We start from the raw sequence: 18,838 nt of genomic DNA on the forward strand, positions 1-18,838 counted from the left end.
GGAGTTATGCTCACTTTCTCTCAATGCAGCAATACTGCGGGAGCAATTCTGGTGACAAAGAAGATAGAAAAATCGAAGACTGGACTGGAGATAGAAAAATTGACAATTATCTTTTCTTGCAGCTGCGAAAACCCTACCCAGAAATTTCTGTTGAAAAATTTCCTAGCATGAAAATTAATCATAGGACTCCGAATGTTGAGACTTTGAAGAAACAATGAGCATTGAATCCTCCCAAAGCTTTAAGAAACTGGAGTACTCAACGTCGATGTTTGTTGCTTAAAAAATGAGTTAATTGGTATTTAGTTACCGTTACAGCAGGGTAAAGTTGGTTTACCTTGGGGGGGGGGGGGCAAATGTTTAAAAGGATATATTTTAATCATTAAATTGCTGGAAACGGCCAGTATCCAGGTATCCAGGTTTTAGTCTCTTGTTTATGAGAAAATGCTATGCTTTTACTCTTTTTGCAAAGGGGATCTCCAAATCTCTCACCTAACATGCAGTTAATTGTTAATGCAAGGGAGAAATATGTTTGTTAATGCTTTGAAGTTGCCAAACTTTATTCTCGAGGAAACCTAGATCTTAAAAAAACTGTTTCAAATAATGGCAGCACGCAATGGATTCCATTCTTTTTCTAATCCGATGTATCCTTGACAACAAAGTATCCCTCGTTGATCAGCTTCCCAAATAAGAAGTCCATGGGTGATTGTTTTCATTTTCAAATATAAACTTTGATTATTATCAAAAATATATAAAAATGGAAAAGTACCTTCAATCACTCTATTCCACAGCTCCTTGATCTGCAGCATGGACAAGATTGGTTTTCTCGCAGTTCTGCTGCTTGTGGCAGTGCCATGTAAGTAACAATGCTATATTTTTAATTAAACTTTCTGAAACGAAAATAATTGTGAGAAACTAATTCTCAAACTGTTATTAAATTTATGTTGTAGAAAAGCGTAAGGAAGTTTTATAGAAAAAAACTATAGCGGTTTGGAAGTAGCATTTGTGCAAAGGTTAACTTTAACGTCATGGAATTAATTTGATTAAAATATATTTTCTTTGACATTGCTCTGTTAGCTTGACTTTAGAGGAAATCAAAGAATCAAAGTCTAGTATTATAATTAAGTACATGTGTATGAATAAGTAGCTGTCATCCAGCTCGCTATCTCTCTCCTAACATGAAAATTCCTTCAATTATCAAATTGTTGTTTAGCCAGCTAGACACTAAATGGCATACACATGAACCGTTTATACAAAATATTGCATGTACTAGCCTGCTAATTTGGAGACAACCTTAGAATCAGTAACTGACACAATCGGATATGCTACATTGTTAGTATCTTGCAAGAAAGCTTGATGCAAAAAATAGCAACTTAAGGTAAACGGGATGCAACCGCTATTTATAATTCACTTACCCGAACACAGAGAAGTCAAATATCAATCGCAGGGCCGGCGAGAGGCACGTTGGACCCAGACACAGGCCTTTCCTACCGAAAGCGTTCGCCCTCTCCTATCAAAAGCAACAAAGCTGAAATACGTTTAATATGGATTTAAAATGTTTATGACTTTCTTCGTTTAACTTCAATTTATATTTTAAAGCATTGTTAAGCTTTCCCAGTATAGATATCATTTGTAGTTACTATAACTATGCTATAGAATAGAGACAGTTCGATTACCAGTGGGCACTTAAGATCTGTCGATTGCCACCGAAGTCTTGCGGAAGGGTCACTCGTAGATACTAGATAAACTAAAATCCTACTGATACTAATCAACGAATTTTTATAATCTATTGCAAGATTATAATGTTGCTTTAAACACTGAAGCATATTCTGTTGCAATGAAAGAAAAAGCAGCAATTGTTTCTTTTTTTGTCCTTGCTGATGTTGTTGCATAGGTTGAGTAAAAAGACAACTCGCCGCCATTATTGTCACCATCAGATTAGCGTCATCATCTAATTGAAGCTGACAAATATAGTCATTGTTCCTTTCTGTGATTTTAGGTAGCAAGGCTTTTAATCAAACAATAAACGGAAAATATGGATGTCTGGCTTCGCCAAATTTCCCATCCAGCTATCCAAATAACGCAAGAAAATCATACCAAATCATAACCAGTCCTGGAACAACAATAGAGCTGAAGTTTCAAGTCTTTGATATCGAACATCATTATGATTGTTCCTACGACTACATCCAGATAGAAGAGAGCAACGGCGCTTCCAGGAAACTGTGTGGCAGTACTCCCCCTGCAGCTTACATCTCCCAAAGCAATGAGCTAAAGATATACTTCAGTTCCGATCAATCGGTTAATCGACCTGGGTTCTTTATTAATTTCCAAGAGAAAAGCGGAACACCAACATCAACTCCTATGCCATCTCCAACACCACTTCCAGGTTTGTTCAGATTTTTTTATCCAGAAAACGCAGAAAACGTTACCTAGTTAGTTTCGGACATGAACAATCCGGAGAGCTACCATGTTTTGCTTGATGTCATATTTCTAGGAGAGCGTTGCCTGACCCCAGGCGACCTGTGATTCGTTGATGCAGTCAAAAAACTCCTTGACGTGTATGACACGAGGTTAATCGGATTATCCGAACCGGATCCTTCACCTTCGCGATTGCATTTCTCAATTTTGTCAGCTTTTGCCATTGCCCATCTCTTGCGTGTGGTTTCAATTTAAGGCAAACATGGCAAACCAGTTCACATGAAAATGCAATCTCTTCTTCACATTTTTCCTATCCCGCTACACGACAATTTGACTCCAAGAGACTCTAAAAAAGATCTTTGGAGAGGTGGTAAAAATCGTTAGAACCATCCATCTACATTCTACAAAGTTATTTTTCGAATAATTTTGCTTGTTCCGCTCCCGGTCCGTTAAACCTCTCTAAAGAATGTCTTTTTTCTGACTTCAGCACAAGTAACCGAAACATGGCATTATGAACGGAAACTCTTTGTGAAATACTAGTTTCCGTACTTTTCTGGTGCGCACACGAAATTTCGTTATTAAGTTATTAAATCTAAAAGTTTTCATATCCACTGTTACTTCCTACGATCTAGAACATTATTCTTCTAGTTGATGGTGGCTGGTGCAGTTATAATTGGACTTCCTGTTCATCGTCTTGTGGCATGGGCATGCAGAGTGGCTATAGAGCTTGCAACTGCCCACCCCCTTCATACGGAGGGTTGAGCTGTAGTGGTGACTCTTACACAAGCAGAGCATGCGGTGTACCCTGCCCTTCATCATCGCCTAGCCCAATGCCAACTCCGACTCCATCAAGTAAACATTTGCATTTTCACTCATTTTAATTCATTTCATAATTTCAATTTCTGGTAGGCTTGTACATAAATAAACCTAATCCTTGAAACAGCCAATTAAACGCGTTCTTAACTTGAAATTCTTAATTATGGAATAAATTTTTCAATCTTGTTTTAGCTTTGATGTTCAATCTTGCTTGAGTCAGCTCTTTATTTACATTTCATGTAGTGATTGGTGATGCTTCAAACTGCTTCAAGCATCACCAAAAGTATATGAGACTGTCAGGAGAAGGCAAATAGTTTCCGAGACAGTCAAAAATTTGGCGTTTCATAATTGTGGGAAGTTACCGTTGTGTAATGACTGCACCTTTTTTTCAGGCTGCAATCAGGTCCTGTCCTCATTGCAAGGGAACTTCACATCACCTGGATACCCAATGCCCTATCCGAATAATGCACGGTGTAATTACGAGATAGTGGTTCCCACTGGCAAGCGCATCGTGCTTACCTTCAGTGACTTCGATCTCGAGCATAGTTACGATTATGTGCAAATACAGCAGACTGTTGGCGGGTCCCTGCAGGATGTTACCCGCCTTACTGGAGATTCCCTCAACACGACCCAATTTACATCAGCCGAAAGGTCCTTTAAACTAATATTCTCTAGCGATTCAAGTGTGACAAAGCGTGGTTTTTCTGCACATTATCACACAATAGACTCAGGTAAGCTCCATTTGACCCTTCAAAAAAGCCTTGCGTCAACTTCAGTATCTGTTAAAAGTTTCTGAAATGAAATTCTTTTTTCAAAATTTGGAGCATTTTAGCTTCTCTTGTTCCATTTATATATAAAGTTTTCATGTTGTCTAGATGTTTTGAAAGCTATGATAATTTGTAGAATTTTGCAGAAAGATTTTACAATCTAGTAGGGGGAAACTTTACTTAGTCGAGCTACATATTGGCACACATATAGAAAAAAGCGTCCTCTATTACTGAAACGGATAATAAAGTTAGATGTTTTTATCTTTTTAACCACTTTCACTCGAATTTTACAGACCTAAGAAATTTGCAATCTTACAGAATACTTGCAACTAGATTTCTTTCCAAGACTGTATCAGATTCTTCAAATAAAAAAAATTGAAAAATGGCTTAGAAAGCAGACATTTCAAAACACGCATAAGCTTTTGGTCAGACAACTCCACAGAGTATGAAACGTCCGAAAATAGTCTTCATTGTTCCTTTTTGTGGTTCCAGCTAGCAAGGCTTTCGAATAGGAGTTATGGCTGTCTGGAATCATCAAATTATCTATCCAGCTGTAGGGAAAACATGGAAATGTTAGCATGGTTTGGGTATCGAGATTGCACAAGAATGTACTGAAAATTCAAACAGAATTTAGAAAGAAAAACAAAAATTTCTGTGTTCAGGTAGCGGAAATTCAATAATTTTCTCGAAATTTTTTGTAAATCTATGATATATGTCATCTTATTTTATCTTTTGTTTTAACACAAGGGATAATTGCAGTCAACGGTGGATGGTGCGCCTGGGTCCCAAGTACTCCATGTAGTGTTTCATGTGGATACGGCCAGCAAACATTGTCGCGTTCGTGCACCTGTCCTCGTCCTAGCAACGGAGGAAGCCAGTGCACTGGTCCAAATGTTTCCCAACAGCCGTGTTACCAAGGAAATTGTCCCACACAATCCTCTATAATTATAGCACCTTCACCTACACCAAGTATGTTGTACATCTATTATTTTTTTGTTTCATGAATCATGAGGCTTCTCGTATTAAGGCGCTTCGAATTATAAGACCGAAGAGCCCTGAACTTGCTGGTGCTAGAAAGGGTAGGGTGATGAGAGGATAAAGCTTTTAGTTATCTTTTCTTGCCTTAAATTTAAGTTTTTGCTATGTAGACATGCTTAAGCAACCAGCACTTATCAAAGACGATGGAATGGTACTAGAGACAGTTGGGCAAAATTGTTTATTTTAGAAGATTTTCAAAATTGTGAGGTTTTTAAAAGATTCGATTGCATTACTAACTCTGAGTAATGTATTACATCAAAATATCTCCTTTTTGAAATGGTTAGTATTCAAATGATTCATAAATATATGTTCCAAAGTGGCAAGGGGAGCTTTAGTTCGTGCTTGCCTTGTACCTGTTGTGTCTTTCCACTTTGCTTTGTCCCGCTGCTGTAACCGATCTTATCTTTTTTCAAATATGTTTGATGGGATTCAAGAAAATTTCTATAAATTTAAGAATAAAGCAATTCATTCTTATATTAGCACTTCATTTATGCAAGGAAAGCCTCCCAAAGATGCGACGATAGGCTGCTCTAGGAACCATTGGAAGTTAACCTAGCTTGGGACACCCTAGTATCTTCAAATGCTTAAGATTACACATCGTTCTTATTTTCAGTTTTTTCACTTTAAGGAGATGCATTCTAAATTCCTTTTTTAGCATGCCAGCTGAAATCGTATACAGCACCGAGTGGCATATTTTCGTCACCTAACTTCCCAGGTCTGTACCCTAACAGCGCCAATTGCGAGTACCAAATCACAGTAGCAACTGGAAAGGCCATATCGATATCCTTTACCAGTTTTTCCGTGGAATCTCATTCAAGTTGTGATTATGATGCTGTGATAATTTATGAAGGAAGCTCATCGACTGGTAATACTCCAAAAGCTAAACTTTGTGGCGATGGTCAAAAAACGTTCAAGTCAAGTGGAAACAGTGTGTTCATAGTATTTTCATCAGATGGCTCAGTCACAAAAAAAGGGTTTGAAGCGACATATGCAACCGTCAACAAAAGTATGTTTATCTTTATCCCTGTTTTACCCTTTCCTATCCATTGCTCTGTGTTTTTAGAAATACAATATATCACTTGAAGAAAGGCGTTTTTGCAATACTAGCTTGCTATGATAACCCTGAAAATATGATGAACGAAACTCACTGCTTTAAAGACGGGGACTCCATCTTTACCAACATTGCTATTGGGAATGGGGCCCAGGCATCTAATAAGATTGGTACACAAAGTCACTAAGAACATGTTATGCAGAGCAACTTTTGCCCGACGATTGCATTGTACATATAGAAATAGGGCATATCTGTGCCACTGTGCAATTAGCTACCTACGATATTGATTGTAAGTCGATTGTCGCACCTTGTTATACCATGTACTCAACACGATGTGTGTTAACAAAATCCAGGAAAACGAACTTATAAAGATATGCTGTGTAAATCTGTATGGATATGCTTTATCTAGAATTGAATTTGAAAATGGCTTTGAGAAAAGCAAACATTTTACGACACATAAGTTTTCTAGTATGTTGTGAAATGTTTTTCAAAGCCGTTTTCAAATTTTGTACCGCCGAAAAATTATTCGGAATTAAATTTATAAACTTTAAATAAAACTTAAAAAATTCCAGCTGACGGGTCAGGTGGCTCAGGTGGTGCAACTGTGAATGACCCATCCTGCGGAATAACAAAAGTGGCCCAAACCCGTGTTATTGGAGGCACTGATGCTGCAAAGGGTGCTTGGCCTTGGCAGATTGGTATGTACCAACAAGGTTACTTTATATGCGGAGGTACTTTGATTGCACCAAACTGGGTTTTGACAGCCTCGCATTGTGTTGTTTCTTATGGCAGCGTTGGATCCGCATCAGATTACGAAATTGTTGTAGGGGACTTGCATAGGCAGCTGAACGATACCACAGAGCAAAAGCACAAGGTAGAGCGCATTGTCCCTCATCCAAATTACGACGGAAGAACCATCAATAACGATATTGCCTTGATGAAGTTGCAAACTCCAGTTATGATGAACGACCATGTGAGAACGGCTTGCATCCCAGCCAAATCTGACGTTATTGCAATTGGATCAACTTGCTTTATTACCGGTAAGAAATTAGAATTTCATTGAAATTTTTAACTACTTTCTTCACAGATTGAAATAAAATAACTTTACAAGAAATTCACAAAGGCACATTATTGCACATTTACCAGTGTGCCCAGCAAATTTTTTATGGTTTAAGGTGAATGATTCTCATAATGATTAAGCTATTTTGAGCGAGGACTTAGAAAGAGGTTCGAAGTACAAAATTAAAGTTTTATTTTTGCTTTTACATGATAGCGTATGGTGGCTTTGTATGTGGTGTCTCTTCGCGTCAAGCTTCTTCATCTGACTTTTGTTACAGCATTACTTCGAAAAGAAGCCCTTTATTTTGACCAATTCCTTATATTTACGTCCTTCACTCTTTGGAAGGAGTAGTAATCAAAGAAAATACAAAGAAAAGTACAGAGAAAATTAAAAAACAGACATGGAAAGTGTAATTTCAAGTAATAGTGAAAAGGGAACATCGGCCGTATGAAATTTTTTTTGAAAAGCTCGTTTTACAGTATCTCTTCACAATGCCTGTCGTCAGTCTTAAAAACGAAGTTTTATTCATTTTCTTACACATCAAGCATGAAAAGGAACGCCTCTTCTTTCAACGAACCCCTTGAATGAAAGCCTGGAAAAGTACATAAAATAGATTCAATGAATATCCCGGGGGTTTTGAAGTAATACAATATGTGAAAAGGGGTGTGTCTTTCTTTGTTTTAGGTTGGGGAAAAATCAAACATCCTGGAGATGCCCATACTATGCTTCAACAAGCAAAGTTACCGGTATTAAACTCAACTGTTTGTCAGAAAAAACTGGATGCAACTAACTGGGGACTCTCCATTACGAAACAGATGGTCTGCGCTGGTGAGCCTGGTTCAATCAAAAGTGGCTGTCATGGTGACAGTGGTGGTCCATATGTATGTCCAGATTCTACGGGACGTTACTTTTTACATGGTGACGTCAGTTGGGGTTCTTCACAGTGCGATACAAACGAAGCATATACGGTATTTGCAAGAGTGACAGAGTTCGTAGACTGGATCAAGCAGTCACTGAGGGACTTGTAAAGAGAGAAACTCATTAAAAGATAAACTTTCATTTTTTGTCACCATAGGGGATACATTATCATTTTTCGGTATTATAAATTTATTTGTCATAGTTAGCTTGCATTGAAAATTTTCTTTTTCTTGAACAACATCTTCAATATACAGGTTCATTGATTCAAATTCAAACGTTTCAAGTTCCAACACCATAATCAACGCTGTTTTCAGGGAGGGAGGTTCGCCATCAGTTAATGACCTCCCCCAATAACAAGATTATAGTTATGGCACTAGTATACATCAGAGAAGATATTAGATTGCGGTGTGTCACGCCGGTTTTGAAGAGATTCTGCAGCTTAATCTGAGTTTTCAACAGTAGGAAAAAATATTGGCCAGTTTACTGAGACCACAGTTTACTGAGAAGATCAGAAGAGGAAGCAAACTGTATGGTCATGAAAACATTAGCGCTGTGTCATATAAAGCAGCCATGTTATGATAGAGCTCAAGAGCCAGCAGTTAGTGCTCACATTATTTTGAGACGCAAAGGTGGCATGTCAATACATAGCTATACCACCATTTTACTTTCGATTATATTCTAATTCAAATGCCAACGTAGAAAAAGCAATTATTCAGTCCTGACTAATTTTTGATTACTATTTCTTCTTCTTTTGCTTCTTGTAAGTGTTACAAAAAGAACTGTCTGCCTGATTGCCAAGTGCGGGCAAATCATTCAACCTTATATATGAAATTGCTACTGCTGGTCATGAAACACTGTTTATTTCAATATCCTTGAATTCTTTTTAGTCTTTAATTGAAAAGCTTCCAAAACGTAATCATAAGCACAGGTCTATCAAATTAACAAGCACTAGATGCGTGCCAGTCCTGGTGAACGTGAGTTTCTGTAACTTGCTTTCACTGCTAGTTGCATATATCTTAAATAGAAAATACTTACCAATAACTTTTAGCAAAAATTCCGAACTTTGAAGCTTTTAACCCTTGACGATCAAACAGCCTTTCTTAAGGTGAAGTCCATGCACATTTCAAATAATTGGGTATATCAACGACCACGTTTAAGTGTGTGTCTCTTAGTTTGAGCTCCGGTACTACTTTATGTAAATTTGTTCCTGATCTTTTTAAAACTGGGGAATGGTTGACTTTGGTTCTCTTTGTGACACGCCCCCTCGTTTGTAACTAGTGGATTTTGATGAACCTTCAGCACATGCAGTAAGATATTATATAGTATTGGAAAACACTTGGAAATGTGTCGTAGATATGTTTTTATAGAGATGCTTTACAAGAATTATCCAGTTGCATAGATTCCAACATATATGTTTCAAGGGGTGGCTCAAGATTGGAAAATTGTCGATCACAGGGCCGACAACCAAGATACACTCAAGTGAAGTTAAGTTAAGGCACCGAATAGTTAAGTTTTGATAAATATGCCAACTCTAGTTTTATCCCCATCCCTTTATTTATCGATTCTTTGCCAAATTTATATGAATGTAATTTAAGTACAAAACGTCTGTCAACTGTGCTTCATCGAGAACTATGTTGGGGAAATCGTACAAAGAGTCTCAAGAAGCGCATTCAATAGAACCAGAGAACGAAAAAAAACTATATGCATCTCCTCCACGAATTGTTCCAGCCCCCGATCAATATCATGTGAACCATTTTCAACCCATCGATGGCTCCAAGTTCCACAGGCCCGCCGGAACCGGGGGGGGGTGCTGGGGGGCCACATGTTTCCTTTATAACAGTGTACTAAATGAGAAGGAAAACAATGGGCAGCCCCCCCCAATATGAATTTCGTTCCGACGGCACTGCTCCATAATAAGCTATACCGTAATGCCTCGATCAAGCCCCCCCCCCCTCAAATAGGAGCCACCCTAGAATAAGCGCCCACTGTAGAGGTGAAGTTATTGAATAAGCGCCCCCTCGAATAAGCGCCCATCTTTCAACCTTCAGAAACGGGCGTTTTTTCGAATTTTTAACGAAAATATAATTGGAAGGCAATTCACCAAGAAAGATTAATGAACAACGCAATTTGCACCCAAATCTACTTTTGAATAAGCACCTCCCTCGATTAAGTGCCTCCCTCGAATAAGCGCCCAAACTGGAGCCTCAAAAATTAAATAAGCGCCCGGGCGCTTATTCGAGCCAATGCGGTAGTACAAATTCTAACCCCCTGAATATTTTTCTAGTTGCCACGACCCTTCCACGATTTCTATTCATTGTTTCATCAGGAATGATTTTATCTTGATGTATTGGTGCGATGATAAATGCAGTTTCCATGGAACTTGGAAATGTGTCGTAGACATGTTGGAATACTTTTAGGAATTATCAAACAGTTAGATCCGTAGATGCTGACTTTTAGCTTCCTCAGGGGTGGCACCTGATTTGAAGCGACAATATTTTTATGAAAAGAGCTTATACCATTTGTAAAATTCTGATAGTACAATTTGATTTCAACAAGGTTCTTGATCTGCTCAAAGCAAAGTTTCGAATGAATGATTATCAAGATAAAAACACAATCAGTATGTTACCACTTCGTAACCACTTCGTGGCAGGTCGCCACCAGAAAGAGGCTTAGTAGCCCATTTTGAAAAGGATGGTGCAAGTCAAGGAAAACATTAGACTTACACAATTTAGGCTCGGTTATTTTTTACAATAAGCATATAAAATAGAGAACTGGTAATTTGAAAATTAAGGCAAAGATGCGGTGGGTGAGCATAAATGACTTACAGAATTTTTTCCCAAGCAAATTCCACGCAGTTGTCTTTGTGGCGTACATGGGTTTGTTCATAAATCAAGGTAAGCCAACGTTATAGGCGCTTTTTTCTTAGTTTTTATAAAGACAACTGCCTAATCAATCACTAGAAATATATTTTTTGTTGCTTCCCACACCTGGAAATTCTATAGAAAAACTCTGGAGGTCAAATAAAACAAGTAGAATACTATGAATAATTTTCATAAATTACTCTCATTTTTTATATGAAACTTGTCATAAGAAACAAATACTTGGCAATCAGAAAAATCAAGGTACTTTCGTATTCGATGTGAAAATATTGAACAATTGAATATATTTTTGTTGTAAAAGTAAAAATATTCATTTTCTCTGAAGACTGTATGCCGGAGTGAAATATCAGTATACATTTAATTGAATCTTTTTTAAAAATTTATCTTATAACATTTGATTCTTGTCGCCATTTTGCTTTTTTCCTGCATTTTATCCTCATATTCATATGATGCTTATTGCTAGATTCACAGAATCCAGCGAATAGCTCATCCTTCTCACACACCAATATATTGCCTGCGGACACCAATTTCCCATCCAGGTACTTTTGTGCCTTGCAAAACTCCTCAAATTTACAACAGATGTCCAAGGGTAGCTTTCCAACCACTACCAATAAACATGGGAAAAATAACATTTGACAATATCAGTGTCAATCAAGTCATGCTCATTTTATGGAATTTTGGGTAAGATCAAATGACATGGGTTGGATTTTTTTCAAAATCAGTAGCTATTTATAGGTCCTGTTTCCTCATTCCACATAAGCAAAGCAGATTTCTGAATGTGCCTTATTCTATGCATGAAGTTTCATATTTTCAAAAGGAACTTGTCCATGCAAGAAACAAAGATTCTAGCTTTGCATACCTTCCAAAACAACAGATTCCTTAGCATGAAAATTAAATGTAAGGTTCCCATGTTAACATTAATGACATCATATATACAAAACCATAGGTATTGAAATTTCCCAAAGAAACAAGTGTACTCAACATTAATATTTTTTTTCTTATAAAAAATAGTATTTACAGGGCACATTATTTTTCCTACAATTACTGCCAAAAGTCTTGGAACACTAACATAGATTTCCAAGGCAAATTCAGCCACCCCCCTCTCCCCCTAAGAACAATGTTGTTTTACTATAGAAAAAGAAAGGGGTTATCAGGTATGCTTTTTCTTGTGGCTTGTTGGATATTTCTCTCTACTTTCAACATTGTTTTGGGGGGAAAGGGAGACAGAAGTAGTAGTATTCAGGAGAACAAATGAAAAGTAAGAAAGCACAGCACAAAGTGTTGGGTGTTCCAAGTAATTTTGGGTGCGATTGTAGCCGACTTGTTCTATGTCAGGCGTTCTTAAGTATTTTGAGGGCCAGGCCAGAAAAAAAATGTGTATTTTCTCTGGGGGCCACTGAGTTTTCAACTTTGACATAGCTTGTGTTACAAAGCAGCCCAATATAAAATTCAGATATCATACTTACCAGGCTGATTTAAAGGTTAGATAGGCAGGCCTATTATTAGATTCTATATTCATAAAACCTATTTGGTGTGCTTTTTTAATGAAATAAGTTATGGAAAGGCAGGCGATAGAAGGGAAAGAGGGAAGCCAAAGCTGCAAACTGTAGCAAAGAATGCCAACCCAAAAAGAGGTTTTTACAAAATCTCCTAACATTTGTTACACGTAGCATGCTGCTTTTGAAAAACTTTCAGACAAACTTCTTATGGGAAACATATATCTCACTTTAGGAAAGGAACGAACGCTTCAGTGGCCATCTTTCTATTACAGTGTACCTTTAATAGCAATGAAGGAATAATCTAAATATGGACTTTGAGAAAGGAAATGGTCTGCGGTTGTTATGACAAGAGTAGATAAAGTGATTCAATTGTGGTTTTTCTGAAGATTTGCGGGGTCCTGAAAAAATTGTTTAAACATCCACTGGTAAAGAACTCATGGGGTACATAAATTTGAGTTAATAGAAATTTATTTTTAGGCCACGCCGCTCCTGTCCCAAGTGTGTGTATTTCCATAAAGAAATTTAGTGTCAATAAAAATATATAGCATCTCAACATTGCAACCCCTGTCTGCATTTCTTGTGGCATGCTGGGAAAATATTAGGAATATATTCAAGCCCAAAATGTGCCACACCTTGGTAAATCTCTGCCCATAAATCTTTAACCTAGTCCCCCAGCACCTTTAGAATATTTTTTCCAAAAGTTAAACTCCTTTTGAAATACATTTGAATTGACTGCCTCTTTGGAAAGAAGGTTAAACATCAACTTGTATTATCCAATACAATACATTTACTTTTCTTATACATTACATTACAAACACTACATTACTTTTACTTATTATTAATTTTGCTTTACATCTTCATATTACCATAAATCAGTTACCATTAATTTAGGTTACCATTACAATACCATTTACCATTACCAATAAATTATCACCCTTGGATTGTAAAAATTTGCTTATTGTAGGAATTCTGGTGACATCTACAAAAAACAAAGAGAACCATTATCCTTATAATCCCACAACAACAGTTCTGCTATCAGAATTCCTGAAGTTGCTGGTGTCATCATTTCTTTTCATGAAAGAGTAAGTATCCATCAATGACAATAAATGGAAGATCTTGGAACTATTAAATGATTGGTACCACTACCAGTCACGAAAGTTTTCAATTTAATCAGACCAAGTAAAATTATCCTTCTAGCTACGTTGTACACATTTGTTTTCCAATTATTATTTTTCAGCTTTTGGTTTGGATCCAGCCAGCCAAAATTAATGCTGCTTGGCCAAAAAAACTCAATGAATGAATGACAGTTTTTAATGCAAAGACGGGAAATTGTCAGCATAGCTGAGACACCAACATCAGTTTTTTCTTCTGTTTTGATATAAAGAGCCATTGAGCCTTATACGTACAATTAAATAGAGCTTATTTTCAGATGCAATAATGCATTTTGAAGCTTATATTTTGCAGTATTACAAGCTCCAGAAAATTAGAATAAGAAAGAGAAAATTATTCAGTTTCCTACAAGTTTTTAATTTTTCTAATTTTGACTGATTATTTTCAATATCTTTATGATGTACAACATTTTGATATTGTAGACAACTTGGCAATCTCACTTGACTAACTTTTCTTCTAACAAGAATAAAAACAAATAAAAAATTTGGGAATATTGATATCTAGCCCCTTTCAATTTGAAGCCACAGTACAGTTAAAAGCTTTTATCTTTTATTCAGACCATCTGCATGACAATTTTTTTCAAGCAAATTTGTTCATCTATGCAATTTAAATATTTTTTCTAACATTTTGATGAACTTTTTCATTGGTAGGAATTCCTTCTCAGGATTTGTAGATGGTATCAAGAAGCATAGAAAAGGTACACAACATAAACATTTCTTGAATTACTTTTTTATTTGTTTTTAATCTGTTCTCAATTTTTAGATTTTCTTGAAATCAAAATATAATAAACTGGCTATTATAATTTATTTCTAATTTTTTTGTGGCTATTAAACTGTTGTTGGCCTGCCATTACCTAGTGTCCAGTGTCCAGAAATGTTTTCACCCTTCCACCTGACACTATCCTCCACCTTTAATAATGTACGACAAGAAACAATAAAAAAGGTGCAGTTTGGGTGTGTCTGTTATGTATCTCCCCGATCCTTCACCGACTGACCACTTTATTTTTTGGTCTTTGTTAAATTGTCTGTAGCTAAGTGATCTGTTATTACAATTATCTGTTAGGTTTATTATTTTTATTTAGGGTTCAATATTCATCTGAAATTTGTATCAGAAAACGTCAAACAATTATATCTTTCTTCTTCTAATCTGTTTTCACTTTTGTTGTATTATTTTCTTTCAGTTCTACTGCTTTATTTTGTTCCTGCATTTTTATACTGCCTTTACAACAACCTAACGTTTGTTAACTTGGAGGCATATGATCCCACATCGTATTATCTTCTGCTGCAATTTCGAGTAGTAGTGACAGGCATCATCTACCAGGTAAGCTCTTATGGTGATTGGAGTGTTTTTATGGCCTGGTTCTTGAAATTTTTAGTGTGTTTACAGTCTTCGTCACAAGGAAATCACCATGCGTGTGGCAAACCACACGCATTTCGGACCCTGTTTACACAGTCCTGTTTAAAAACGGAACCGCGACGGTACAAAATTCGTTCTCTTTCGTAACAGGGTCAAAACCATTCCGGATGGCAGAGCAAAATTAGCTCGGTTCCAGATTGCCAGCGTAAACGAAAGGGCGAACCACAACCGTTTTGTCACGGTTCCAGACTTGCACGCAGGGCTCCCTAGAGAATTGGAGGCCCTGGGGCAAAAGTGGAGAAGGCCCCTGCGAGCGAAGCGAGCAGAAATATTTGCGACCACGCCCTTCAAACTAGCTTAAATTTCGTTCACTCGCTTAAAATGTTTTACTGTTTATGAACATAATTTTTTTACTTTGGTTTGTCTATTTTAATCCAAATGTTACATTTTGGGAGAAATATTTTAAAGCTGAATATGGTGATCTCTTCTGTTGTTCTGAATCAGATTGGCAATCTCTTTCAATAAGGTATAGAACTTAAAAATGCCTTTTTTCAGAAAAAAGACAAGAAAAACCTTCGAGTAGTATGATTTATGACACGTGACTTACGTGAAGTTATGTACAAAATTTTGAAAAAATAAAAGCACTTATAAAATTTTTGTCGGAAAATCTAAATTTCTCGCCCCTTTTATAAATTTTCCTATCTACATCACTAGATTGATATTAACCTTGATTGTCGGAATATATTCTTTTTGCGGGTCTATTCGTTGCCAGCCTCTCGCATCTATGATAAAAAAGCCCATTTTCTTTTGAGCAATTTTATCGATATTTATCCCGATAATGGCGAAAAAGGGAAAGTAAAAGTTTTGGACACTACGTGGCAACCGCCATGTTTCTGGGAGAATTAGAACAAAGCAAAGCGATAAGCCACGATAGAGAGCAAAAATAGGCTTCATTTAAAGAATAAGCCGATGTTGCTCAGCTTATGAAAAACAAAACTTCCAATGTTTCGTTGATGAAAAGAATTTTATTCAGGTCAAAAAAGACGGTCAAATATACAACTCATGCGTGCGATCAATCGCTCGCATTATTGGTGCCATGCGTGTGCCGATGCGTGCGCGTGCGATCGCACGCATTAAATGACGAAGACTGTGTTTATAGTGAAATTTGTATTAAGGTCAACATGTTTTCATTATAATTGACAGCAAGTTTTTTCTGCTGAGAAAGAGTGTATCCAGCTTATAGCTTTGTGAAACACCTTTGGCTGTGTTTCAGCAACACTTCCTTTTGGGATCTGAAACTTCCTTTTTTTTCTTTGAAAAGTGTGTTTTGATTGCTGTTACCAAATTCTTCATTTTAATATCAAAGTTACATTGCTTACTTTTAGTTTGAAAGTTGCCAAGATCCTTCAAAACCCTGAAAGGGATCGTTAGCAAGCTTTATTCTTTGTTCATTGGCTAACATTGGTTTTCTTAAATAACATTTATCTCTAATGACAAAAATGAAAGCAAACAAATCACAAGCAAATTTATTATAACAGTTCAAACGATTAGGTATAGTTTTTTGTTATATAAGCACAAGAGCCACTTAAAATACAGTTTTTTTTAAATTTCTTTCTTTGTTTTGTAGGTGCTATTCAACAAAAAATTGAGCCGAATCCAATGGATTTCGCTTTTGCTCCTCACTCTTGGCTGTGTCATAAAGCAGTTGAATTTTAACAAACTTTCAACTGTATCGTTCAGTATCAACATCAATCTTGCACTTATAATGGTGCAAGTGTTCTGTTCCTGTTTTGCTGGTGTGTACAACGAGTACCTTTTAAAAGGAAACAGTGGGGACGTTCCCTTCATGCTTCAAAATGTTTTTATGTATACCGATTCGGTCGTATCTAATGTCATGGTCCTTGGTTTCACTGGTCACCTACAAAGTGCTATGACGTCATCAAGCATTTCTTCGATACTCCAAATAAAAGTGATATGCATCATAGTGAACAATGCTGCAATTGGCATTGTTACTGCCTTGTTTTTACGCTCTTTGAATTCAATTTTGAAGACTTTTGCCAGTGCCTTGGAGCTCATGTTTACAGCAGTTCTTGCATGGATACTGTTTGGAATAGCAGTAAATCTTTTCACTGTCATTGCCATAGCGATTGTCTCGTTTGCAACGTTACTATATGCCCAAAATCCAGTGGACAATGCGCCGAAAGTAGAGGGCACCCAAAGTAAGAAGATACCTGCGACTGTTTAAAAAGATTCGCACGCTTGTTGTCAATGTAGCAGATTTGGATTGGAAACAGACAAGCAAGTTGTTTTCCTTTGGTTAATTTATATTAAGATTCTGTATTTTGACAAAATTTGTCGGTTTATCTATGCAATGTTGATTTTCTGATTAAGAACTGATTATGCTACCAGTTTTCAGTAAATGGGGCCGGTTAAGGTCTGCACGTGCAATGTATCTTCTCTTAAAAGATTTGTTAGAAAGTCAACTTTTTAATGATACCGCTAATTATTGTAGGATTTCAAAGGAGTCGCCAGAGTGCTTAGCGTTGCAATCTATTTAACATACAAATATATTTGCTGAAATGTGCAAGAGAAATTGGCACACATAATAGGCACCTATTAAATCACCATTTGCTTAACTAATGGACAATCAAACAATCCAAAATTAAGACTCTTGTAGTCAGAGCGGTAAGAACCAAAATATTGGTGAATCGCGCAAATTGTAATAGAAAAGTTATCCTGTTTTCTAAATAAACACCCAAGATCAATTTCTTTTCGAAGATCCATACTTTTCGAAGTATCTATATTAACCTGTAACATCAATCTGTTCTCTTTTTTACGAGAATCACGTCCTGCATTATGTATGAGGGTTGCCCCTTTTTCTCCAAATAATGCCTTTGCATGGCATCACCGCACCTTCTCTACCACACTTGCAGAGTTCTCAGAGTCCTCTGGTTTTTCCACTTTCAGACATCTAGTTATATTTTATCAGTGAGATTATGTATTCAGATAAATAGATGTGTCTACTAGACAACAATAATTTTATTTTTCAAAGATTACTTTAACTTAACGTTTAAGCATTTTCTGTCAATATATCACGTCATATGCGATGTGAGGTTGAAATCTAGAATTACGCATTGAATTTTTTTTTGAGTACTGGAACCAGCGACGGTTCCGTTGTCCCTTATTGCAGTTGGACAGACCATTTTAATTTTCTAGAAACCCAATAGTGATATTTTTATTTGTTTAATTCATCGGTTAGTTATTTTATTAGGCTAATGACAATTAATCCGTATAGTTTAGTATAAAGCAAACATATTTTATAAATGAAATCTTTCGTTCAACAATCTCTTTAAATTAATTTTAGAAACGGACTTAGAATTAATTCTTAAAGAAACTTGACTTGCTTTCAGTTGTAACTATTCGTTTGAATGTACCTTGATTCTAAAAAAAAACAAATTAATTGTGAAAGAGTTCGTGATGATGTTAGAGACGTTTATTTTCAACACACTGCTATAGTTTATGGCTCTCTGTTTTTAGAGACTTTGTTTAGAACATTTATGGAAATAACAGGAAGATTGAATGGATTTGCTTGTAGAATATCCTAGAATATGGTTCTGGAGTTGGCTTATAAACTGTGCTAAGTGACATGCATTTCCCAAAAAACTAAGCTATTGTTTACACATTCTAGCCAAAATTGAACAAGTTTTGCAGTTATCTGGATGCTCAATACCATTTTTTGGCAGTGTTGTCAAATTTCACTTTTCGTCAAATGGAATAGAAAAAACTCCCCGTGGAATCCATGCCCCTTTTTATAGGAGTGTCCCCCAAGGTTGGGTCAAGTCATTGTCTTTATAACAAAGGGGCAATAG

The 18,838-nt window shown here is 36.5% G+C and overlaps 2 protein-coding genes across 2 annotated transcripts; both read left to right on the forward strand.

Moving 5' to 3' along the window:
• The first annotated feature begins 788 nt into the window (after positions 1–788).
• LOC135686534 (uncharacterized) lies at positions 789–8,284 on the forward strand. Its single transcript, XM_065202787.2, has 8 exons — positions 789–853; positions 1,997–2,383; positions 3,064–3,267; positions 3,624–3,962; positions 4,746–4,967; positions 5,692–6,042; positions 6,660–7,127; positions 7,832–8,284. The coding sequence occupies exons 1-8, from the start codon at positions 805–807 to the stop codon at positions 8,173–8,175; spliced, it is 2,364 nt and encodes a 787-aa protein (XP_065058859.2). The 5' UTR covers positions 789–804; the 3' UTR covers positions 8,176–8,284.
• Positions 8,285–10,596: 2,312 nt separating this feature from the next.
• On the forward strand, positions 10,597–18,745 carry LOC135686563 (UDP-galactose transporter senju). Its single transcript, XM_065202821.2, has 5 exons — positions 10,597–10,959; positions 13,408–13,525; positions 14,264–14,310; positions 14,794–14,933; positions 16,597–18,745. The coding sequence occupies exons 1-5, from the start codon at positions 10,863–10,865 to the stop codon at positions 17,212–17,214; spliced, it is 1,020 nt and encodes a 339-aa protein (XP_065058893.1). The 5' UTR covers positions 10,597–10,862; the 3' UTR covers positions 17,215–18,745.
• The last annotated feature ends 93 nt before the right edge of the window (positions 18,746–18,838 follow it).

This window comes from Rhopilema esculentum, chromosome 10, assembly GCF_057945365.1.
Source record: "Rhopilema esculentum isolate cy_ngs chromosome 10, ASM5794536v1, whole genome shotgun sequence".
Classification (NCBI taxonomy): domain Eukaryota; kingdom Metazoa; phylum Cnidaria; class Scyphozoa; order Rhizostomeae; family Rhizostomatidae; genus Rhopilema; species Rhopilema esculentum.

What these genes read in the sequence shown, in the direction of transcription:
- LOC135686534 (XM_065202787.2), top strand. Translation starts at nt 805, where the DNA reads ATGGACAAGATTGGTTTTCTCGCAGTTCTGCTGCTTGTGGCAGTGCCA. An exon ending in GCTGCTTGTGGCAGTGCCAT is followed by an intron (nt 854 to 1,996) that starts GTAAGTAACAAT and finishes CTGTGATTTTAG; the next exon opens with GTAGCAAGGCTTTTAATCAA. An exon ending in TTATCACACAATAGACTCAG is followed by an intron (nt 3,963 to 4,745) that starts GTAAGCTCCATT and finishes TTTTAACACAAG; the next exon opens with GGATAATTGCAGTCAACGGT.
- LOC135686563 (XM_065202821.2), top strand. Translation starts at nt 10,863, where the DNA reads ATGCGGTGGGTGAGCATAAATGACTTACAGAATTTTTTCCCAAGCAAA. An exon ending in TCATTTCTTTTCATGAAAGA is followed by an intron (nt 13,526 to 14,263) that starts GTAAGTATCCAT and finishes TTTCATTGGTAG; the next exon opens with GAATTCCTTCTCAGGATTTG. An exon ending in TGACAGGCATCATCTACCAG is followed by an intron (nt 14,934 to 16,596) that starts GTAAGCTCTTAT and finishes TTTGTTTTGTAG; the next exon opens with GTGCTATTCAACAAAAAATT.